Source organism: Chlamydotis macqueenii, chromosome 1, assembly GCF_036417535.1.
Source record: "Chlamydotis macqueenii isolate bChlMac1 chromosome 1, bChlMac1.mat, whole genome shotgun sequence".
Lineage (NCBI taxonomy): Eukaryota > Metazoa > Chordata > Aves > Otidiformes > Otididae > Chlamydotis > Chlamydotis macqueenii.
Window position 1 is genome coordinate 53,505,665 of NC_141556.1, and position 22,888 is coordinate 53,528,552.

The 22,888-nt window shown below is 45.4% G+C and overlaps 6 protein-coding genes across 6 annotated transcripts; 3 read left to right on the plus strand and 3 right to left on the minus strand.

Moving 5' to 3' along the window:
• The first annotated feature begins 1,141 nt into the window (after positions 1 to 1,141).
• Positions 1,142 to 1,568, plus strand: LOC147602074 (histone H4). Its single transcript, XM_086751221.1, has one exon. The coding sequence runs from the start codon at positions 1,142 to 1,144 to the stop codon at positions 1,451 to 1,453; it is 312 nt and encodes a 103-aa protein (XP_086607347.1). The 3' UTR covers positions 1,454 to 1,568.
• A 164-nt stretch (positions 1,569 to 1,732) lies between these two features.
• LOC104473403 (histone H2B 7) lies at positions 1,733 to 2,513 on the plus strand. The gene has a single exon (XM_010115736.2). The coding sequence runs from the start codon at positions 2,003 to 2,005 to the stop codon at positions 2,381 to 2,383; it is 381 nt and encodes a 126-aa protein (XP_010114038.2). The 5' UTR covers positions 1,733 to 2,002; the 3' UTR covers positions 2,384 to 2,513.
• Positions 2,514 to 2,528: 15 nt separating this feature from the next.
• LOC147602075 (histone H4) lies at positions 2,529 to 2,995 on the minus strand. Its single transcript, XM_086751230.1, has one exon. The coding sequence runs from the start codon at positions 2,993 to 2,995 to the stop codon at positions 2,684 to 2,686; it is 312 nt and encodes a 103-aa protein (XP_086607356.1). The 3' UTR covers positions 2,529 to 2,683.
• Positions 2,996 to 8,946: 5,951 nt separating this feature from the next.
• On the minus strand, positions 8,947 to 9,731 carry LOC104487403 (histone H2A.J). Its single transcript, XM_010130349.2, has one exon. It carries the CDS (start codon positions 9,592 to 9,594, stop codon positions 9,205 to 9,207), a length of 390 nt encoding a protein of 129 aa, XP_010128651.2. The 5' UTR covers positions 9,595 to 9,731; the 3' UTR covers positions 8,947 to 9,204.
• A 110-nt stretch (positions 9,732 to 9,841) lies between these two features.
• On the plus strand, positions 9,842 to 11,015 carry LOC147602076 (histone H2B 1/2/3/4/6). The gene has a single exon (XM_086751250.1). It carries the CDS (start codon positions 9,924 to 9,926, stop codon positions 10,302 to 10,304), a length of 381 nt encoding a protein of 126 aa, XP_086607376.1. The 5' UTR covers positions 9,842 to 9,923; the 3' UTR covers positions 10,305 to 11,015.
• Positions 11,016 to 11,486: 471 nt separating this feature from the next.
• LOC147602077 (histone H1.10-like) lies at positions 11,487 to 12,406 on the minus strand. The gene has a single exon (XM_086740087.1). The coding sequence runs from the start codon at positions 12,369 to 12,371 to the stop codon at positions 11,706 to 11,708; it is 666 nt and encodes a 221-aa protein (XP_086596213.1). The 5' UTR covers positions 12,372 to 12,406; the 3' UTR covers positions 11,487 to 11,705.
• Positions 12,407 to 22,888: the final 10,482 nt, after the last annotated feature.

Genomic DNA, 22,888 nt, shown 5'->3' on the forward strand with positions numbered 1-22,888 from the left:
ATGAGTCTCTTGCTTCCCCAGTAGGAAGCATTCCCAAAACATGACATTGCGAGTTATTCTCACAATGATCTGTTTCCTTAGAAGAGTTCTGTAGGTTTTTAGCTTTTCTCGCAAAGGTCAAAATTATGCTTGATATGTAAAGGTATAACAGATATATGGCAGATATATGTGTTTGTATGTGTGTGTGCATGTGCTGTGAGAAAAAAAAAACAAAAACAAAAACAAAAAAACCCCACCACAGAACAACACCTCATCATGTTTTAATCCACAGGAAGGAAATACTGTGTTATACAAGAAAAGGAAAAAAAAACAAACACACCCTTCTCTTATCACACGGCTTGAGTGTTTCGTTCTTCTCCTACTTTAAGCAACTGAGTCTGTAGAAGGACATAGTAACAGAAAGAAACTGTAGGTCGAAGAAGAGAAAGCTGGCAGATATTATTTAAAAATATTTGTGGAAGGCCTCTATGCAAGCAAAGAATAATAAATAATAATAATAATTTAAAAAAAAAAGCAACACGTGAAGCATCCAAAGCAGAACCGCAGCCGGGCTGGGACCAGCGGCGCGGTGGGGGGGTGGTAGGGGGGCGGCAGGGCCGAGCGCGGCCCCGGATTGGTCGGATTTTGCCGCAGACCCGCGGGCAGCGGGGAGGGACGCGGCCGGGGCCCGCGGCGCCGCAGCCCCAAACGCCCGCCCGGGGCCGCCGCCGCCCCCCTCTCCTGCCACCGGCGGAGACCCGGAGCTGCCTGGGAACAGTCACCCGCGCGGGGCGGGCGGGGAGGGGGCGTACGGGGACGGGAAAGAAGCGAAGGGACGCGCGGGCGGGCAGGCGCGGCCCGAGGGCGGGAGGCGCGGGGCGGGAGCCCAGCACAGCCCCGCTCGCCAGAGGCAGAGCCGGCCGACGCCTCCCGGGGGCCGGGGCCGGAGCCTCGGCCGCCGTCTCGGGGGAAGCCGCTGCCCGGCCGCGCGGGGGCCGCCGGGGGGCGGCGGGCGGAGCAGAGGGCGGAGACCGCGGCCGAGCCCCCGCCTCCCCGCCGCCCGCCACGCGCCGCAGTCCTCAACCAGGTCGGCTCCCGCGAAATATACCGAGGCTCCGCGGTGCTAGCGGCCGTGCGGTGTGAGGCTGCGGCTGGCGTTACCATGTCTGGCAGAGGCAAGGGCGGGAAGGGGCTGGGCAAGGGGGGCGCCAAGCGGCACCGCAAGGTGCTGCGGGATAACATCCAGGGCATCACCAAGCCGGCCATCCGCCGCCTGGCTCGGCGCGGCGGCGTCAAGCGCATCTCGGGGCTCATCTACGAGGAGACGCGCGGCGTGCTGAAGGTCTTCCTGGAGAACGTGATCCGCGACGCCGTCACCTACACGGAGCACGCCAAGAGGAAGACGGTCACGGCCATGGACGTGGTCTACGCCCTCAAGCGCCAGGGACGCACTCTCTACGGCTTCGGCGGCTAAACTCGAATTTAGAAACTTACACTGTTAAAACACCAAGGCTCTTTTCAGAGCCACCCACAAAGTTCACTACGAGAGCTGTTTATTACTGAACTTTTGAGTTTCAGAAGTTTTTTAATGCGCCTAAAATGTTAAGTAGTTTTTCAGTTACAAGCAGTTTGAAAATTTGACATCTATGAGTCTCCCTCTCTAAACCTTGTTCTGAATAAGTACTGTAAAATGCCGATTGTACTAAGATCTGTCATTCTAAATAGTTCCACTAGCAAGCTCAGTGATGATTTAATTATGTATTTAGATTTTTTTTTTTTTTTCTTAGTGAAGGCAGTATGCCATCACCGTAGATGCAGAGCACAAGTGCTGTACGTGCAGCGCCTAATCTGTGGTGGTTACAGGATGGAAGTGCCTGTAATTACGTTAAAATTTTTTACTCCAATAGGAATAGCATGATATAATCCCCTAATTTGCATAGCGCCCTTATAAATAGAGGGGTCAGGCGCCATTTTCCACGCTGTTGAAATAGAGTGAAGGTCTTTTAGAAAGAAACTTTTAAAGATGCCCGAGCCAGCGAAATCTGCTCCAGCAGCGAAGAAAGGCTCCAAGAAAGCTGTCACTAAGACACAGAAGAAGGGTGACAAGAAGCGAAAGAGAACAAGGAAGGAGAGCTACTCTATCTACGTGTACAAGGTGCTGAAGCAGGTGCACCCAGACACGGGTATCTCATCCAAAGCCATGAGCATCATGAACTCCTTTGTCAACGACATCTTCGAGCGCATCGCCGGCGAGGCCTCACGCCTGGCGCACTACAACAAGCGCTCCACCATCACCTCGCGGGAGATCCAGACGGCCGTGCGGCTGCTGCTGCCCGGCGAGCTGGCCAAGCACGCTGTGTCCGAGGGCACCAAGGCTGTCACCAAGTACACCAGCTCCAAGTAAACTGATTTTAAATTATAACCCAAACGGCTCTTTTAAGAGCCCCCCACATTTTCTTAAAAAGGGCTGCATTTGCAAAGACGTTGGTGTTCTAAGATTCTCTAGATGAGTTCTTGCATACATAGCCAGTAGTATACATTGCATGAAACAGAACACATTGAACAACTTTGACATGGATTTAGATTCTGCATAACTGGTACTTTTAGTTTTTTTTGTAGTAATAAACAGCTCTCGTAGTGAACTTTGTGGGTGGCTCTGAAAAGAGCCTTGGTGTTTTAACAGTGTAAGTTTCTAAATTCGAGTTTAGCCGCCGAAGCCGTAGAGGGTGCGTCCCTGGCGCTTGAGGGCGTAGACCACGTCCATGGCCGTGACCGTCTTCCTCTTGGCGTGCTCCGTGTAGGTGACGGCGTCGCGGATCACGTTCTCCAGGAAAACCTTCAGCACGCCGCGCGTCTCCTCGTAGATGAGCCCCGAGATGCGCTTGACGCCGCCGCGCCGAGCCAGGCGGCGGATGGCCGGCTTGGTGATGCCCTGGATGTTGTCGCGCAGCACCTTGCGGTGCCGCTTGGCGCCCCCCTTGCCCAGCCCCTTCCCGCCCTTGCCTCTGCCAGACATGGTAACGCCAGCCGCAGCCTCACACCGCACGGCCGCTAGCACCGCGGAGCCTCGGTATATTTCGCGGGAGCCGACCTGGTTGAGGACTGCGGCGCGTGGCGGGCGGCGGGGAGGCGGGGGCTCGGCCGCGGTCTCCGCCCTCTGCTCCGCCCGCCGCCCCCCGGCGGCCCCCGCGCGGCCGGGCAGCGGCTTCCCCCGAGACGGCGGCCGAGGCTCCGGCCCCGGCCCCCGGGAGGCGTCGGCCGGCTCTGCCTCTGGCGAGCGGGGCTGTGCTGGGCTCCCGCCCCGCGCCTCCCGCCCTCGGGCCGCCCCTGCCCGCCCGCGCGTCCCTTCGCTTCTTTCCCGTCCCCGTACGCCCCCTCCCCGCCCGCCCCGCGCGGGTGACTGTTCCCAGGCAGCTCCGGGTCTCCGCCGGTGGCAGGAGAGGGGGGCGGCGGCGGCCCCGGGCGGGCGTTTGGGGCTGCGGCGCCGCGGGCCCCGGCCGCGTCCCTCCCCGCTGCCCGCGGGTCTGCGGCAAAATCCGACCAATCCGGGGCCGCGCTCGGCCCTGCCGCCCCGCCCCCGCCACGCCGCCGGTCCCCGCATCCGCTTGTTTGGAACCGGTGGGGAAACGCGTTGTGGGCAGCGCTCTCTTTGTTCACTTCGGCCATGGCGACTACGCCTTTTCTTTGTCTACGCAGATATGGAGCCTGCGCTCCCGTGAGCTGCCTTCCTCCGTGCAGCCCTACGGGCCGGGCCCCGAGCGTTCCGCGCTCTTACGTCTGCACGGAGCGACCTGCGGGTCGGTGAGAGAGGGAGCAGGGACAGACGCCCTAAGCGGCATGGAAAATAGTCAGGGAGAGCCTCCCGTGGGAAAGGCTTAGTCCTGAGGCTCCTGTGAAGGCAACTCGGAGCGGCTGCGTGGGAGCGCAGGAGCCCCCTCCCGCCTTTCCCCTCTTCAGGCACCCCCAGCCTCGCAGCGCGGCCCGACGCGCAGCGCTGGCCTCAGGGTGCCGGGCTCCCTCCGGGAAACTGCCGGCCTCTGAAATAGAGAACGGCTTGCTAACGTGCAGGTGGATTCAACAAGAGAAATAAAACATTAAAGACACTACCAACAAACGTCTGTATGGCATCTCAATAGTGGACCATAACCCTATTTTTTTTTTTCTTCAAATGAGCAATCTATAAATTTCGCTGCATATTTCACAGTTGTGGTAACAAATCTGGCCTATATGCTACTTACAGTATGTTGGACTGTTTTTGAAAAGTGGCTGAATAAATACTGAAAGTTATGAGGCTGTATTTTTAAAAGAATTGTACTAAGAATTTTAAAGTTACTCACATATTCAGAATAGAAGCAATATGACTATTACATCTAGCACTTTTTATATTATTAGTATTTTATGTAGTTCAAACAGGTCTAGCTTTTAAAAATGATTGATAGCCTTTTAAATTTATACAGTTATTTCTGTAATTTCATCCCCAAACTTTATTTACAGAACATAGGTGACTTATCCAGAGTATTTATTGACAGAATACATTCCCTAAATTCAAGTGAAAATGTGATTGAGATACTCATGTATTAAGTTACAGGAGTCCAAAAAAGTACAATATTCTCTATGAATGTAATTATCACTGTAAATTCTATTTTCATTCAAACTGTTATTTTAAACAGATTAAAGTGAAAGAATTGCCACTCAAATATATATGACATGAGCAGAGAAACTAGCTTTAATATAAATTATATTTCCTCTTTGACTAAAGAGAATGAACTAAAAAATTTTATAGACTATCTGGAAGGTTTGTCACTAGCTGACCTGCTAGGCTGGTGTCTAACACTACTGTTTGGCTCCATAAAGTCTGCTTTGTTCTGTATACCTGAAGATCTCTCTCTAGATAGGTTTCATGAGACAGTTATAAAGAATCTCCTGAATTCTCAAGAAAGCCTAAAGGAATTACACAAAATCTCATAGTGTGTCAAAACTATAATTTCTTCATAATTCCTCCTAAGTGCAGGGTGAGTATTCTAGTATAACCTTTCCCTCTAGCAGTATTACCACCGTAAGACTTGAAAAATCATCTTCCAAAGTGTCCTGGCAGAAATGGGTGATGCAGAGCCTGAGACCAGTAACTTACAGATCGATTAACTGCAAACCCCTTTCCCCAAAGTCTGGGGAACATTTGGTATAATTTAATATCATGTTTTCCAGAAGGCCGTCATGCCTGTTGGTTGCTACAAGTGGCCATAGATGTGTTTTCCAAGTGTTTCTGTGAGTGGTATAGTTGGTTCTCTCACGTCCCAGAGGGCCAATAGACAAAAACTATTAAACTTGAAAGAAAATTTTACTGCTGGGTATAATTCCTAGTAAGGTTACTTTTACTGTGTATTGGATGAAATAATTGTTATTTGGATCGAAGTTTAGGATCCAATCCCCAGATTATAGAAACTACATCCTGCTTATGAATTTGGACATGTAGTACTAGGAGTTAAATTAAAAAGGAAATCTTTGCAAAACCCTGCTCCATTTCAAAAAAGAACTATAGCTTTTCAAGTGTGCTTTAATTAGGACAGTTACTCTTTTTCCTCATTAAACTATAATGAGGAAGTTACATTTGTTTGTTGCAATAAAGCAACATCGCACCATGACTGCACAATAAAGTATATAATCAGTAAAAAAAAAAAAAAAATCATTACACCAGTGTATTATATCCAACAGCAAAATTGCTCTTGATTTTCTTGAGAGCTTATATGGCAAGTTAAATCCATATCTGTATCTGTTACACCTGTAATAATAATAATACATGCAAACTAAAGTAATGTAAGATCTTTTAAATACAGTACATTATTCCTAACTCTGCAAATAAAGTAGAAGTGAAAATGGATAGAAAAGCCTTTATATTTACTTTTTAACTATGTAATTCCAAGACTTTTGATAAATAGACTGACATTACCAAGCTGTCCCTAAACAGAACTGTGATCTATAAAATTTGAGGGAGCTTGGTTGGAAGCTTTTTTGCATCAGAAGTTCTTTAGAATATGAAGGTGTATTGGAACCTGGTGCCACAGCTGAGGCACCGTATGGTCTGGATCTCCTCTTTACTACTGTATGTTGTATACACGAATGAGAGAAAGCTCATTTATTTAAACTTGCTTTGCTACATTCCTTCATCCGGTGGAATTTGCCTGAAAGTCAAGAGTCTTTAATACAGGCACATTTATCTTATAATATAGCCCATCTCATTTATAGGACTTTCACATTTAAGACCTCATCCGTGCGATGGCAGCACCGGGTTCACAACAGGTACAACCAGCAGTTAAGAATAAAAATAGGGAACGCTAAGTAGTGGTGTCATGATTTAACTCCAGTCAACAAGAGCATCATGCAGCTGCTTGCTCCCCCTCCACCTTCCCAGAGGGATGGGTGAGAGAATCATGAAGAAAGGAAAACTCGTGGGTTGAGATGAAGACAGCTTACTAAAATAGCAAATGAAAACTACAATAATAACAAAATATAAGATTATTAAAATATACAAAATGAACAGTGCACAGTTTCTCACCACCCAATGTCCCAATGACTGATACAGTGCATCCTGAGCAGCAGTCACAGAAATGAAACCGAGCAGGAAGCAAAGGAGCAAGAGGGAGAGATACGACCCCCTGTCCAACCTCCACTTACATACTGAGCACAACGTTTATGGCATGGAGTAGTCTCTTTGGCCAGTTTGGGTCAATTCTTCTGGCTGTATCCCTCCCAGCTTCCTGCATCCACACTTTGGCAAGACTAGGAAAGCCAGACAGTGACCTTGCTCTCTTTAGCAACAACTCACAACTTTAGTGTGTTTATCAGCATTCTTCACATACCAAATCCCATACTAAATCCAAAACACAGTAGCCACTGGGAAGAAAATTACCTCCCCCAGGCAAAACCAGGACAAGTAGACCTAAATATCATAGTGGGTGATATTCAAGTTACTGTGGTGACCAACGCACAGAGGGAAATAAGAAGTGTTCAGAATGAAATTCTGAAGAAAATAAGGAGATTCTTGTCAGATGGACAAGAGAATTTGGAAAGAGATGCTGGACTTACTTCCACACTCAGAGAAGGGCAGGGACCTCTTCTGTGGTACCAACTCTGATTTCCACATATAGGAACAGAGAAATCCCACTCCTAGATACTGATACCTCCCCTCCATAGGCTTTCTCTGGAATTCCAGTGCTTTGTCTAGAGATGTGCACTTGTGGCCCATAAAGCAAATCATATCCTGGGCTGCTTAAAAAGCAGCATGACTGGCAGGCTGGGGGAGGCAATTCTCCCCTTTTACTCTGCTGTCTTGAAAACCTAGCTGGAGTACTGCATCCAGCTCTGGGGTCCACTGCACAAGGAGCACTTAGAGTGGGTCCAGAGGAGGGTCACAAAAACAGTCAGAGGGCTGGAACACCTCTGCTATGAAGAAAGGCTGAGAGAGTGGGGGTTGTTCAGCCTGGGGAAGAGCAGGCTTTGGGGAGACCTTATTGCAGCCTCTCAACATAGAAAACAGGAGAGACACGGGGCAATGGTCTTAAACTAAAGGAGGGAAAATGTAGATTAGACAGAACAATTTTTTTTTTTTTTTTTTTTGTGTGATGAGGATGGTGTGACACCAGACCAGGTTACCCAGAGAAGTTGTGAATGCCCCATTTCTGGAAGTGTTTAAAGTCAGGTTGGGCAGCATTTAAAGCAACCTGATCTAGAGGAAGATGTTCTTGCCCATGGCAGGGGGCTGGACTAGATTATCTTTGATGATCCATTCCAATCCAAACCATTCTATGACTGCAATCTTCTGACACACACATATGCAGAGATCTGTTCTGGAAACTAAATATGGAAGACTCATGCACATTAAAACTATTTTTATGCCATCATAGTTCTTCAAGAAGAGAAGCAGAAGTGCCAGAAAATACATGACTGCAGCTAATGTGGATCACTAAAACATCATAATGAAAGCATTACTGTTCTAAATGTATCCATTTGTAAATAAAATCCTTAGGCATGGATACTGTCACTGTATTGGAATATTATGGTGCTCCAGACAGTTCTCTTCCTTTATGTCTTTCTCCACAAGTGATCCCTGGTGTGCCAACTCTGTTCATGGTACAGTCCTACCTAAAAAGCCTCTCTGCCACAACTTAGGGGTGGAGAGGAGAGGCACAGGGGGTAGTATCTTGCTATAGGTGGTATGTCCCTTCCTCCAGGTCCAGAGCATTCTTCTTTCTCCTCAGGGAATGGGGAGGGCAAAAGTGCTGCCACAGCAGGAGCTATGGCCTTGATGCCGTGTGCTGCACACCATCATGTACAGCTTCTGGGAACATCCTAGCAAGAGCAATCAGCTAGACGGTCTTTCTCAGGATTTATAGTGACTTGACTCTAAAGAACTTTAACATGGTAGTCTTAGGTGATACTTGTGCCAACAATATAGAATATTAATTCAAACAATATTGCCTACTGTTACCTGATATAACAAGAGGAATAGCTATGCACAGTGAGGGAATTTAAGAATGACAAGGATGGAAATCCCACTTAAAACAGAAACATACCAGTACTGCACAGAGTTTGTCTGAATGGAAAGATGCTACATTATTGTAAGTCTGATTAATTAAAAATCTAGATCAAAATGAGCCATTTCCCCTAAAGCATTTCTCGTTTTATTTCTAAATAAAGTTAAGTCACAGGGAAGCTTTACATCTTTAAAGAACAAAGGAAGCCTTTCTGCATTTCTAGATATAAATATGCAGGTTAGGAGTGGTCTCCTATTTATTTTCATGCTCTATAGCTTTTCCCACCCCTCCTCAATCTCTTAGCTACTCCTCTCCCTCATTTTTCACACCATAAGTTGCCTGTGAAGTCACAGCAGTTCAGCAAATTCAACAATAAGAACAAGTGCTTTACTCATCCTGTTACCAGACAGATACAGAATTAGTAAGTCACTACAACGTAATTAGAGATCTTTCATTGAAAAAGGATGAGCAGTTAGAAAAGAAATGTATTTAATAGGACAAAAAGTTTTAAGACATCGCTATAGAACAGGGTTTTATCTCCCTAACAAAGACAACACATAAGAAACACTGACATCAAAACACTTTTGTAAAGGAAGCAACACAACTCTTTTCCGAGGATGTGGGTGGCTCTGAAAAGAGCCTTTGGGTTATAATGTTATGTTGTGAAAAGTCTGAGCAGCTCTGCTCGGTGAGCTTACTTGCTCTTGGCCTTGTGGCTCTCAGTCTTCTTGGGCAGCAGCACGGCCTGGATGTTGGGCAGCACCCCGCCCTGCGCGATGGTCACCTTGCCCAGCAGCTTGTTGAGCTCCTCGTCGTTGCGGATGGCCAGCTGCAGGTGGCGGGGGATGATGCGCGTCTTCTTGTTGTCGCGGGCCGCGTTGCCCGCCAGCTCCAGGATCTCGGCCGTCAGGTACTCCAGCACGGCCGCCATGTAAACGGGCGCTCCAGCCCCAACCCGCTCCGCGTAGTTACCTTTTCGGAGAAGCCGGTGCACGCGGCCCACGGGGAACTGCAGCCCGGCCCGCGACGAGCGCGACTTGGCCTTGGCTCGGACTTTGCCTCCCTGCTTCCCGCGGCCGGACATGCTGTAGACACTTGAATAACTACAACCTCCGCCGCTAAAACAAGACTGAGGAAATCATACTGACGCAACACCCCTTCCCATTTTATCCCTTCCTTGGGCGGGATTAGTGTTTGCTGATTGGCTGGAAGCCGTCGTTGCTTATACAACCAATGAGAAGACGGATCGCGTTATGACCAATCAGAGACAAAGATACACCCCCGTACGAGAAGGTCCAATCGACTTGTAGGAGTTAGAAGCCTGGTATTTGCATAGCAGCGCTATAAATAGAGGAACCTGCGGCCATTTTAGGTACCGATCCTGTCCTGAAACCTGGGAAGAGCGTTGTCAAAATGCCTGAACCCGCTAAGTCCGCCCCCGCGCCGAAGAAGGGCTCCAAGAAGGCGGTGACCAAGACGCAGAAGAAGGGCGACAAGAAGCGCAAGAAGAGCCGCAAGGAGAGCTACTCCATTTACGTGTACAAGGTGCTGAAGCAGGTGCACCCGGACACGGGCATCTCGTCCAAGGCCATGGGCATCATGAACTCCTTTGTCAATGACATCTTCGAGCGCATCGCCGGCGAGGCCTCGCGCCTGGCGCATTACAACAAGCGCTCCACCATCACCTCGCGGGAGATCCAGACGGCCGTGCGGCTGCTGCTGCCCGGCGAGCTGGCCAAGCACGCCGTGTCCGAGGGCACCAAGGCTGTCACCAAGTACACCAGCTCCAAGTAAATACTTGTTGGAAAAACCTTTGAACCCAAAGGCTCTTTTAAGAGCCACTGACATAATCCCTGAAGGAGCTTTAACGCTAATGTCTCGGTCTCTTTAGGGGTGAAAATGTACTTAAGATACGGTAAATAGAATTTGAAATAAGGCTGTTAAATCAGTTACTAGAGCTTGCAGTGATTAAAGATTTATCTGTGAAATCTTTGACGAATGTTTCACAGCTTAAAAAAAATAAAATGCGTTAACTGTTACTTCACAAACGTTAACTTTCAATAGAGGTGTGAGTCATACGTGTTCTATCATAAATAAGAAATTCACATACCTTCCAGTAGATGTAGTAACAAACCCGCCGCAAAACATGAGGATGAGGGAAAAACAAAAGACCCTGGTTTTTTTTTTTTTTTTTTTTTTTTCTTCATAGCTGTCCCGGGAATTTTTTTTTTTCTTTCCATATGAGAAGACAGGAAGCAGCCTTGTAGATTAGAAGACGAGGAGAAGCGAGGACGCCTCTGAGGCGCTGTTTACGCTTTGGGAAAAGACGAGCTGTTCGGGACTCGCGGACCCCGGATCGCCAGCAGGCGCGGAGCCGGCGCGGGCAGCGCTCCGTATCCCGCCCGCCGCGCGGGCTTTTCGAAATTTTCCAATCGCCCAATAAAGCGGCTGCGGCTTCTCCCATCAGCCAATCACAACCGGACTCAGGCTCAGCACTCCCGGAGCTACCGGTGCTGCGGTGAGCTCGCTTTGCCTCCGCGCTCCTACCGGGTGCAGAAGCCCCGGACCCAAACCGCAGCGGCTCAGGACAGCTTCTCGGCAGCCAGAGCTCCCTGTCGCTCCGGCTGCACCGCCACCAGGCCGGCGTGGTGCGGGAGAGGACCGGTGGTAGCTCTACCCGCCTCCTGCCATCTCCTTCTCAAAAAGCAGGTCGGGGAAGTCACGCAGAAATTAAGACCTGCCCCGCCACAGCGCTGCCAAGCGGAAAGGTCATTGCCAAGGAAGAGGAGGAGACGTGCTGACAGCTTCCAGCTACGGTCACTAAGAGGTGTGGCAGTCGCTCCCGGGCTGTTAGGGACCGCCCTGGTTAAAGCACCGAAAGGAGCCTCCGCGCCCCAGAGCGATACCCGCCCTAAGCAGTCCCTTTAACACATACACTTTTCGGTGCTAAAAAAAAAGTCAGCCTTTAGAAAGCGGTTTCGCAGGGAATGTAAACTTTATTTTTTCCAAGTAACCACGGCCGGAAGTTTAGCGTCCTATCCACTCCACAGACGAACGTCCCACACGGATTAGTGGCGTGTGATTAGCTGTGCTGCAGGCACGGAGCTCGGTGACGGAGTGTATCAGCCCTTTTCGGGACAATAGTGGGTGGCTCTTAAAAGAGCCGTTGGGTTTAAGTACGTCCACTTCAACACCTCACTTCTTGGGCGCCGCCTTCTTCGCCTTGGCTGCTTTGGGCTTGGCCGCCTTAGGCTTGGCTGCTTTGGGCTTCACCGCCTTCGCCTTGGCCGGGCTCTTGGCTGCTGCCGCCGCCTTCTTGGGCTTCGCAGCCTTCGTCGCCTTCTTGGGGCTCTTGGCTGCTTTCTTGGCAGCGCTGGCCGCCGGCTTCTTGGCTTTCTTGGGGCTCTTCTTCGCTGTCACCGCTTTCTTGGGCTTCTTGGCAGCACTGGCGGGCTTCTTGGCTGCCGGCTTCTTGGGCTTGGCCGCGGCTGCCCGCTTCTTGGGGGCTTTTTCCTTCACTTCTCCAGGTTTCTTGTTGAGGCGGAAGGAGCCGGAGGCGCCCGTGCCCTTGGTCTGCACCAGGGTGCCCTTGCCGACGAGGCTCTTGAGCCCCAGCTTGATGCGGCTGTTGTTCTTCTCCACATCGTAGCCGCCGGCGGCCAGCGCCTTCTTGAGGGCGGCGAGGGAGAGCCCCTTGCGCTCCTTGGAGGCGGACACGGCCTTGGTGATCAGCTCGGTGACGCTGGGGCCCGCGGGCTTGCGGGCTTTGGAGCCGCTCGCCGCCTTCTTCGGCTTCTTGGCGGCGGCCTTGGCGGCGGGGGCCGCGACAGCGGGAGCGGCGGCGGGAGCGGTCTCCGACATCGCTGCAGAGACTTCTTCCTAATCAAAAGAAAGTAATTGGGCTACAGTAACCCCGATGCCTGAATTTATAGCGAAGCGGTGATCTGTGATTGGTGCTTTGCAGAGCCCGCCTAACTGTTAGCCAGGAAGAGCTTTTAGTCCTCCGAGTCTGTGTTTCTTCGGAGTTATAAATTCATATTTTTCTTAAAATGGGCGGCACGAAATCACCCCAATTTCTTGGGAGAGTGAAGAGAAGACGGTGGACTTTCATTTGGGGGAGTTTCTTGCTGTCGGGACCCCAGATGAGGGAGAAAAGATGTGTTTAACCCCGCGTTGTGAAGCCAGAGAGACCCCGAGAACGGCAAACTTTTGTTTTTCCTTCTAAATTAAAATAAAATCCGTAGATAAAAAGTCTCTCTCGTAATGCAGAGTTAATCTTTAGGGGGTTTTCTCCAGATTAGGGTAGAAACCGAGGGGGCAGCTTTAGTATTTTTGTCGTAAATTGATTTCAAAGAGAAGGAAGTAACACAATTTCATGGCTGAGCTTTGAATATGGATAAAGATTCAGCTCCCTTAACCATATCTTTAACTATTAAGGATACAGTATTTCTACAGAATTTCGTGTTTTGGGAAAATAAGAGACTTTCAGAGGAATGTATATACTGTTGAAAAGTGTTTGGAACTTGCCAGGGCTCTTCATTTTTTGTGGTGTTCTGCAAGTGAGTAGTAAGATTTTGATATTTTTACAAATAGTCTCTGTTGATTAAATGAAGCTATCAATGCCTAGCTAATGCATATAAATTCATCATAAACTGCTACTTTAACGCTTTTTCAATTACAGTAGTGTATACTATTATTCTTTAAGACTTGTAGAAGTCAGATGCAGACTTGTAGGAGAAAAAATTCAAACAGGCAGAGATGCACTAATAAGTATCGGATGCTACTGAAACACCAATGGAGCCAGCTGAAGCCTCAGTTCTCCCCGCAAAAGTTAAATAAAGTAGAAATTTGGCTTATGTGAACAGAATGCTTCAGATGCAATGTTACTTATAAATATTTGGACATAATGGATGGATTGTTTGTTTGCTTGTTTGTTTTTCTTTTTTTTTTTTCCATCGGTTTTATAAAACCTATCATTCTCTTCTTTAATGGAAAGGACAACAATTTAGGTTTTCATTCAAAATCTCCGAATATTGAAATAATTTTCAGACAATCTTAATAAATCAGAATTAGCTTTAATTATCATGATGCCACTTAATTTTTAAGTCTCACAAAGTGACAATAGAAATGATTTTTTCTTTTTTCAGGATTGCTATGAATTGTTTGGGATAATTTGTTTTATTAAAGCAGAAGACAAAAGCCTTGATTGGCTTCTAATTAAAAAGCAGTCAGCATTTTTTTTTCCTAGTTGAAAAGGAAGAACTAAACCCAAACCTAATATTTTGTGCCATTGTACTTTGTAAAAAATTCTCATGTAAAACGTCAGTGATCTGTTTCAGCAAAGGAGCATCTCTTCTAGCACAGATTAATTTGAGATTCTAGAAGACAAGTAGTATGTTGCAAAAGACCCTGGCATTTATTTTCACATATTGAATGTTGAAGACACAATTAAGTTATACTTAATAGTAAGTAGTTTTAATTGAAATTGGATAGATTAAAATGGCAAGAATAAATGAGATACATTAGAATAACAAAAGTGAAAACAATTAACTGTCACTTTGTCATATTCTTTTCTAGTTCTGTTTTTATTTTGTTGTGTCTGCATGCAGGCCAGCTAATAAAGACTTTAAAGGAGAGAAGGAGAGAAAGGGAAAAGCACAGAAAGGGAACAATTAGGCTTTTCAGTACACCACAGTAAAAATCAGGCTGAAAGACATAACGAACTGGATTGCAAAATGTGTTATGCTTCTCATATGCATGATGTCATTGCCACCTAAGCAACTAGACTAGATCCAGAGTAGCCATAGAATTTGAGAGTTTGGGCTGGTAACTCAAATGAAGAGTAGGAATATTTTTCTGAGAGGTAAAAAGGTAGTTGCTGGTAGCAAGGTGAGGTCATTATGCTTATTTTCCAGGTTAAGTGGATGGAGATGGGCATGAAGTGGAATCAGACTATGATACAAAAGGCAGAGCTAGGAAGGGTTGTCATCTATCTAGGTCTATTTAATGTAATGCACATTCTTCTGGGAATTAGGACTGAAGGAGGCTTAATGTGCCGTAATCTCTGTAGCTGTGATGATTTAGTGTTAGATCTCTACGAATCTAGTTTATTACACTAGAAATTGGTCAGGAAGCTGCAAGCAACAGGGAATGGACAATAACCGCTGGTGAAAGAGCACAGCTGTAGACCAGAGGGTGGGTCCTTTTCACCAGCTCCATCCCTCACATCCACATGTTTGGGCAAGTTTCCCTTCAAGCTTGCTTTTTGTAAACCTGTTCTCACTCCATCAGGAAAGATTTCCTTCCATTCACTCATAAATAGGTTGCAGCTTACAAAGACAGGACATAAAAAGAGATGGGAAAAGAGCTCTCAGATCTTGGTCCCTAACTAGGAGTGGTCATTTGTATTCCATCCATAGCACATAGGGATTGCTTTCCCTAGTCCGCGACAAATTTTGAGGGATCTGGTTTTGTAAGGAAAGCAGATGAAGAAAGTACTGATCTGAGGATTTCAAAAAGCAGAATTTAGGACTTCTCCCAGCATTAGTTCTGAATGGATCCGTGCAAATGTGCAGGTCTTTTAACTAGTTCCCTGCTCCAGGTGCTGAATATTTTCAGTTGCTCTTTGGAAGTTCTTTGCCTTTCCCTAGTAGCCTGAGACACCGGAAAACTTGGCAACTGACCTCTTGCATTGCATGTCAGCATCCTTTATTGTATCTATTCCTCAACCATTAAACCAGCCCTGTTCTGTACAAATAATTTTTCCTGGCCTACTTCTGAGTGGTGAGATGTTTCCTGGTCTTACCAAGCATTTCTGGAAAAATGCAATCTTTTATTAAAGAGAGGGGCTTTAGAGGTGGCGTGAAAACGGGACATTTTTCTAATGTTTTTTCACCCTCTGGCACCAGCAATGACATTTGGTAGTTAATTGGGTGAAATAAACTTGTCAGAAGCTCTGAACAATTTTTAGGTTTACATTGCAGGAAATAGCTGTTAAATGCTACACTGGACCAAAATAACATTTCTCACTTTTTAGAGAGACCAATCACAACCTACCTTGAAATACCATTGATATTGCCCTGCATATTTTACAGATAAGGGGAAAAAAGAAATAGAAAGGCAAAGAAAACACTCAACCACATAACTTAGCAGATCAGTGGTAGAGAGTGGAATATTTTTTCAACCTGATAAAAAAAATTTCTTACTGCCAAGCAACATTACTTGAAAAAAAAGGTTTGAGTCTGAGCTGGTAATAAATATTGTTTGCAATTTCCATACGAAGAAATAAATATTTAAATCTGACTCCTTTTACACTAAATTTCAATCAAAACCAAAGATTGAAGGTTCTGTTTTTCCTTCCCAAGGGGAAAGGTATCTTACAAATTTTTTAAGACAGTGCCTCCAATTTGTCAATTCATAAATTGTCCCCCATCATTCTAGCATTTCTTTGCCTGTTGGTACTCATAGCACTTCTATACATGCCTAGTAGACCATAATTCAAATAATAAATAAATTTATACTAGTTGTAGGACTGATCCTTGCAGTTCTCTGTCTGAAACAGCATTTTAATTTTGTAATTGACAATCATAAACATTTAAATGTAACTTTTTACACTTGGGGGTTGGGGGGGGCAGTGGGGGTGGTGGGGGTGTGATAGACCAAGTTTCCCTGATTATTAGTTTCACTTCTACTATTTTTCCAAAATTAAATAAAATGAAACAAAGAGAAAATCTGCAGTGTATCAGCTGTCCCTAGGGAGACATTGCATCCTTTACTGAGACTCTTTCTACAGTCAATTTTGGAGCAGGCCAGTTAAACATGGTTTTAATTTCTTCTCTTAAACAAAGTGATGCCTGTTCTGGCTACTGTAAATTCTTGTTTTATTCACAGATTATGTTTAAGGAGAGTTTGCTGTGTTTCAGTTTGTGCCCGTTGCCTCTCGTCCTGGGCAGTACTAAGAGGACTCTGGTTCTGTCTCCTTTATTCCCCTCCATCAGGTATCTGAATACATGGATAAGACTCCTCCAAGACTTCTTTTCCGAGTGACAGTCTCAGCTCTCATATGAGGGGTGCTCCAGGCCCTTAATCATTTTTGTGGCCCCTCGCTGGTCTCACTTCTGTTATATCCATATCTCTGTTGGACTGAGGAGCCCAGAACTGGACACAGCACTCCAGATGGGTCTCACCAGTGCTGATTGGAGGGAAATAATCATTGTCCTCAGTACTATTTTGCAAATAATACTTCTCCAGGTTAATTTCTGAAGGATGCAATGTCTCCCTAGGGACAGCTGATTCACTGCAGATTTTCTCTTTGTTTCATTTTATTTAATTTTGGAAAAATATTAGAAGTGAAACTAATAATCAGGGAAACTTGGTCTAGGACATCCCCACCACCCCCCCACTGCCCCCCCCCCAGTATAAAAAGTTACATTTAAATGTTTATGATTGTCAATTACAAAATTAAAATGCTATTTCAGACAGAGAACTGCAAGCATCAGTCCTACAACTAGTATAAATTTATTTATTATCTGAATTATGGTCTACTAGGCATGTACAGAAGTGCTATGAGTACCAACAGGCAAAGAAATGCTAGAATGATGGAGGACAATTTATGAATTGACAAATGCCTCATAAATTGGAGGCACTGTCTTAAAAAATTTGTAATCTACTTTACTTGGAAAGAAACATATGAAATATATCAGTATTGGACAGCAGCAGTTGACTAGCACCTGAGTAGATCTGGATCATCAGGGTGTTGTTACAAGTTGTCAGTGAATCAACAACAGGATGTTACTAGGGACTTGGAAAGGAATACAATAACATCTACAAGACAGATGAAGAAGTTCTTACTCTGTAGTCAGAAATGTTATGTCTCACAGTTTTAGGCCTAGTTTTTAGTGATGAACTTCAGGTAATTAGAAGTGAACAATGAGAGGATACACAGAAGATACCAACAGTAATTATCAGATACATCTCAGAACTATTCCCTAAAGGGAAGGCTTTTACTGTTGGAGTTCCCTGATACAAAGTGAAGTCTGAAAAAAACCAAAATTTTGTCTCGAAAACTGAAAACATGAAGAGGAAATAAATCTTCTTTCCTCAGTACACATTGTAGGAAATACAAGAACAGATGTTCTTCGCTGCAGCAAGTTAGCAGTAAGGAAATAGTTTCTAATACGGAATAGAGTAACACATTAGAAAATGTTACTTGGGAAGATAGCAGGGCCTCCAAGAATCATTGACACTGAGCAACTGTCAGAAGTAAAATGTACTCAGTTGACTCCTGATGATGGGTGGAAAGCAACAAAAATAGCTGATGTCTAGGTACTGGTAATTTCCACAGAACTGTAGATCAGATGTAATCTATGGGACAGAAAAGGAGTGCGGGATGCAATACACTGGATATTTGGTAAGGTTTTTGGAACCGTCTCACACAACATTCTGATTAGCAGTCTGAGGGAGTATGGGCATGATCAGCAGGCTGTTAAATGTGTGAAAATTGGCTGTAGAACAGAGTCCAAGGGCTGTAGTTAACAACTTAGTGACTACGGGCACTCAGCAAATAAAAAAAATGCCCCCTTAGCATGTGTGGATGATATTAAGTTAGGGAGGGTAGAGCCAAAAGTAAGACATTCAGTTTAAAGGGACTCTAATAAACTTGAGGTGTGGGCCAAAAAAAAATTTTGTGCAGTTTGTCAAAGAGAAGTGCAAAGTTCTGCACATGGACTAGAACAACTACTTGCATCAGCATGGGCTGGGAAATGACTGGTCTGACCTGGACAGAGCCTGGGCTTTATGGTGGCTTTCTCAACTGCTGGATTCTTAAAGGCAAGCCTGCTGCTGTGCCCAGAGCCTAAGCATAAATAAAACTCTGTAACCGGCTGGGGTTTCCAACTGAAATATTTGGTTTTCCAACCAAGTATTACTGTAATAAAGACAAGGCACAGCAGTAGTGTCTGGAGACACCGACACAATGCACGTCACCATTTTCCAGACTTGGCTTCCTCCAGAAACACACAACCCAAGACCAAATTCAATACTTTCCTATAGGGATGCCCACAGTAGATTCATTACTTGGAAAATTATGTCCCAGAGAGACTGTTTGGGCAGCGCAGTACTTCAGCTGTTGTTAAGTACTTACAACTCTGTAAGAGTTGGCAGAGTTCAACGGGAAAACTTACTGGCCAGTGCAGCTCTGCGGGAGCCAGGCAAGGAGAGGAGCTGCTCAGTCTCAGCTAAGCAAGAAACATTGTGATTACAGTGCTTTCATGACATGTCTTTCTAGCTTAACCAATGGCCAATGTATCAGAAGACCTACGCTGCTTCAAATGTCAGTTTAGAAAGCAAAGTAAGGATTTAAGTGAAGCAGTCAGTTGTTAGCTGTGGTTACCAAGTAGCTGGTTTGCTCTTTGCTGTCCCTTATCCAAATGCAGGAGCAAATCTGCATGGTGTGCTACATAGCTTTGAACTCCATGGGCCACGTTGTTCCTGGGAAACCACCTGGAGTGTCTATTGGAGAGGTCTGGCTGGGTTTGATCCTTTGTTGTCTTCCTGGGCGAAGCCTAGAGCTCAGGGAGGAAAACAACACGGGCAAAGGGTTGCCCCTGTCCCTTCTCTCCCAAATTCCTAAAATAGCTTTGCATGAGAAACTGGGTGTATTACCATCTTCCCAACATCTCAAATACAGTATACGAGTTCCTCCAGCCTTTCCTCATAGACTTATTCAGCTATACCAGCTATTCAGTGAGTCTGCCAGCACCCTGCCCACGCTAAGGGAGCCAACAGGCTGTAGATGTGGAGAACTGCCTGGCTGTAATCAGACATTGGAGTGGATGTTTCCTAAAACTTTGATGATGGGGGAAGGAGGGATCTACGTATCTTGGTAAGGTTGCAGCTTGTGCATGGTGTGGTGGGGATAAGGCCCATGTAAGCCTTCTTGTTCCAAGGCAAAGTGAGACACATCACTCTCACTACTGTAAAGTCATGCTAGGCTGGCCATGAACAGCTGTCGTGACACCTGGTATGTTGAGAGAAACACCCTAAAAAGTGTGTTTTTTGCAATTCTAGCACAAAGAGCATTGCTTTGAAAGGAACCTTGAAACATCTGGCTTGTTCAGGAGGAGGTGTGAGTGGTGGCAGGGCCATGCAAGTGCTTGGGTGTTGGTTTCTGCCAAGCACAACATTCCTGCGGAAGTGCATGTGCAGTGTCCCTTCCTGTGACCCACTGTGGTGGAGACTAATCCTATGATGTTGTTTTCCATGAGGAAGCAGCATTCAGCTCCTGCTGGTTTGCAGAACAACACAGAAGTGACTCAGACAACATGCACTTACCCTTGCCCGCAGCTGGTATGGCACAGGGGAGACAAGATGATTTCTGAAAGATTTTGCCTCTGTGTGGTTTATCTGCTGATCTGTATGAAATCACTCCCTGTGCATGGTAAACTGAATCCTCAAAGGTCAGCCGAGGCTGCTGGACCACAACAGAGGTCTTTTTTTTTTTTGATTTATCAGTCCCTGTGAAGTTCCTGAACATGTCAGCAAGAGGAAGGTTGGAAACAGACCAAACCAGGGCTGCAGCCCAACCTTTTGTATCTCTGACTGAGAGAAGCCTTTAAATAAAAAGGTGAGACTGGGGCTCTCCACCTCTGACTGTCTCAGACAGTCGGGGAAGGGGGAAGTGAGAGACAAAATCAGTTATCAAAGTACTGGTCATTAGACTAAATTCATAATCACAGTCCCTCCAAATCTCTTGTCCTACCTGTCAAACAGATAGACATGATCAACACATTGGGAAGTTGATCACCATAACATTTAAATATTTAAATAATAGGTGACACTGTTTGCTAGTTTTACTTAAGCAACACAAACCATTTCTGCAACTATGCCACTGCCAGGAGATTCCTTCCAAATGGCAAATCCAGACATTGACTTGGGCCTCAGTCTCAAGACAAAAGCTTTCTGTGCTTAAAATATTCCTTACCAAAATCATGTGGTCTGCTCGATCTCAGTACACACAGCTTTGTAGTGTGGCTTACATGCTGAATTGAAAGTGGAGTATGATGGCATGGGGCTGTAGAGAATGAGGACTACTGAGGTAGCTTTAGAAACCTAAAGTGTACCAAGAAGTCGCATCTTGTGCAGTTTACAGTCTTGCCCACATGGAGAGATATGTCTCAGTTGATCACATCTCCGTGCTGCCAGAGTTGGATATGCTCAAACCAGGTTCTTTTAGATATTACACATGAGGAGAGTTTAATGTTTAATATAAAATTTCCTTATTAAGTATATTTGGCATTACATGGTATTTTGATTTAGCAGAGTGATACAGCAATGTACTGAAATCACATCACAAACATAATCCAGCATTTGCAACACACAGTCAAATCCCAGTGCAAACATGATTCTCGTAACTGGTCTCCATACGCTGTCAAAATGCTGGGCCTCCCCAGCTGCTGGGAAGGAATATGTTGGTTGAAGCCATTTCAAGCCCGTTGCTCTCTTCAAACATTATTTTATTTGTTGTCCAGTTTTTATACTTCATGTTGGGCTGAGACAGATATACACCGCCCCTCCTCTCCACCCCTCATGCTGGTCCAGCTCGCTCAGGAAGACTTTGTTCTTTGTGAGGCCTCTGAGGGAACCTGATGACTCACTGGTGTAACTGTCCTGCCTAAAACCATGGTAACCCTCCAGTCTCCCTGGTGCTGAGGTAAGTTCAGCTTTCTTTACAGTATATTGTTCCTCACGCTCGTTGTCTTTTTCCCCTTCTTCTCGAAGCACTCTTCCATTGTGGGGGTGTACTGCTCTATCGAAAGTGCCCAGGTTTTCAGTACAATGGAACAATTTGTTTCATTTACCCAGATTCTCCAGATGAGATCTAGTATGTTTTCAGCATGGCAGACTGCAGGGTCATGGTAACAGTCCAAAGTAGGGGTCTGTACAACCTGTTTCATTCACAAAGGGCATATTTTTCCTTTGGAAGTGACAGAATATTTTGAAAAGGGAATGAAGCACCAGCCTCCAGTGAGTGGAAAGCACAAGGAATACAAAATCCTGTCCAGTACTCTATAAAATTCAAAACTACTAGTTTGAAAAATATGAATACCTTTCCAGATGGTTATTCATATATATTCTTACAACATAATAGCTGACAGTATTTTTTTTCCTAATGTTAATCTAAGAGTTGAAGCTTTAAATTCTATTTCCATTTCATGAATTATGGGGTTTTTTTTAAAGTCAGGATTAAATTAATAACTGTATATTATAATTTCTTACCCTGAGGTTGTCAATACAGACACAATACACTACAGGAGCCGTATCTTATAAGCTAAACATACAAATTAATTAGTCAGAGGATGTAAAACCAAAGCATAAGCAAGGCAGCTGAAAACTTACAAACAGAGACCAAAAGCTGAGTGTAGAAATCATGGGGATAGACAGCAAGTGTTCTCAGCACACTAGAGGCTTAGTCATTTGCATCTGCCTTGCAGAATTAAATCTGTCTCGATTCCATCTTGTTGTGAATCTGTCCTTAGTCTACATATGTGCTAAATGTACAAAATTTGAGGTGCTTTTTTTGAGCACTGTCACTATTAAGTATGAGCAGGGGTTGGGGAGCAGAAACCTAGGGGTACTGAAACGCAGTGTTCTGCTGCCAATGAAGCACTGGTGAATGAAGAAAATAAGTTATAATTTGAAAAGGGAAAAAAGAAAAACAAAACAACAACACAAACCAAAACTATTCTGGAATCGTTCTCTAGCCTAGTAAGAGCAGAAAGGGCCTGAGATTTTTTGTGGTTTTGTGACTTGTCACTTTGGCATAAACAAGAAAGGTAGCAAGCATAACAAATTTTTTAAGCTCCAGTATCATACTCAGCTGACCTGTTCACTCCTCCCAGGAAGAGAAAGGAGGTATACAAAGGACTACAGCAAATCTAAGGAGACTCTCCACTATACCTAAGCATTCCTCTATACCTGTGGAGAAGCACCGTTGCTACAGCCTGGGTAAAAGCTGTAGGTGAAAAATAGTAACTGATTAGAAGAATTCAGTGAGGGCTGCTTCATCCTGTAAGAGGGGAAAAGCAAAGGTCATTCCAATGTTTCTTAATATACTCCTTTTCTGAAGTGATACAGATTAGCTAGGAAGAAGAAATTTCTCATTTAAATAATATTTGCTAATTTAATCTCAAAAAACCCAAACAACAATGAAACAAAAAAATACCCCGACACCCCAAAAGATGTAAATTTGATAAGGACCATGAAAATATCTAGAGACAGTATTTGAACTAATATCTGAGATGTTAGGATAATTAGCTCTTCTTTCAAGCTTTTAATATGACCATAGAGAGAAAATCACTCCTTTGGGTTTTATGATGGAA

Bases quoted from the DNA above. Each gene is read 5' to 3' on its own strand.
- LOC147602076 (XM_086751250.1), top strand. From the start codon at position 9,924: ATGCCTGAACCCGCTAAGTCCGCCCCCGCGCCGAAGAAGGGCTCCAAG.
- LOC104473403 (XM_010115736.2), top strand. From the start codon at position 2,003: ATGCCCGAGCCAGCGAAATCTGCTCCAGCAGCGAAGAAAGGCTCCAAG.
- LOC147602075 (XM_086751230.1), bottom strand. From the start codon at position 2,995: ATGTCTGGCAGAGGCAAGGGCGGGAAGGGGCTGGGCAAGGGGGGCGCC.
- LOC147602074 (XM_086751221.1), top strand. From the start codon at position 1,142: ATGTCTGGCAGAGGCAAGGGCGGGAAGGGGCTGGGCAAGGGGGGCGCC.
- LOC147602077 (XM_086740087.1), bottom strand. From the start codon at position 12,371: ATGTCGGAGACCGCTCCCGCCGCCGCTCCCGCTGTCGCGGCCCCCGCC.
- LOC104487403 (XM_010130349.2), bottom strand. From the start codon at position 9,594: ATGTCCGGCCGCGGGAAGCAGGGAGGCAAAGTCCGAGCCAAGGCCAAG.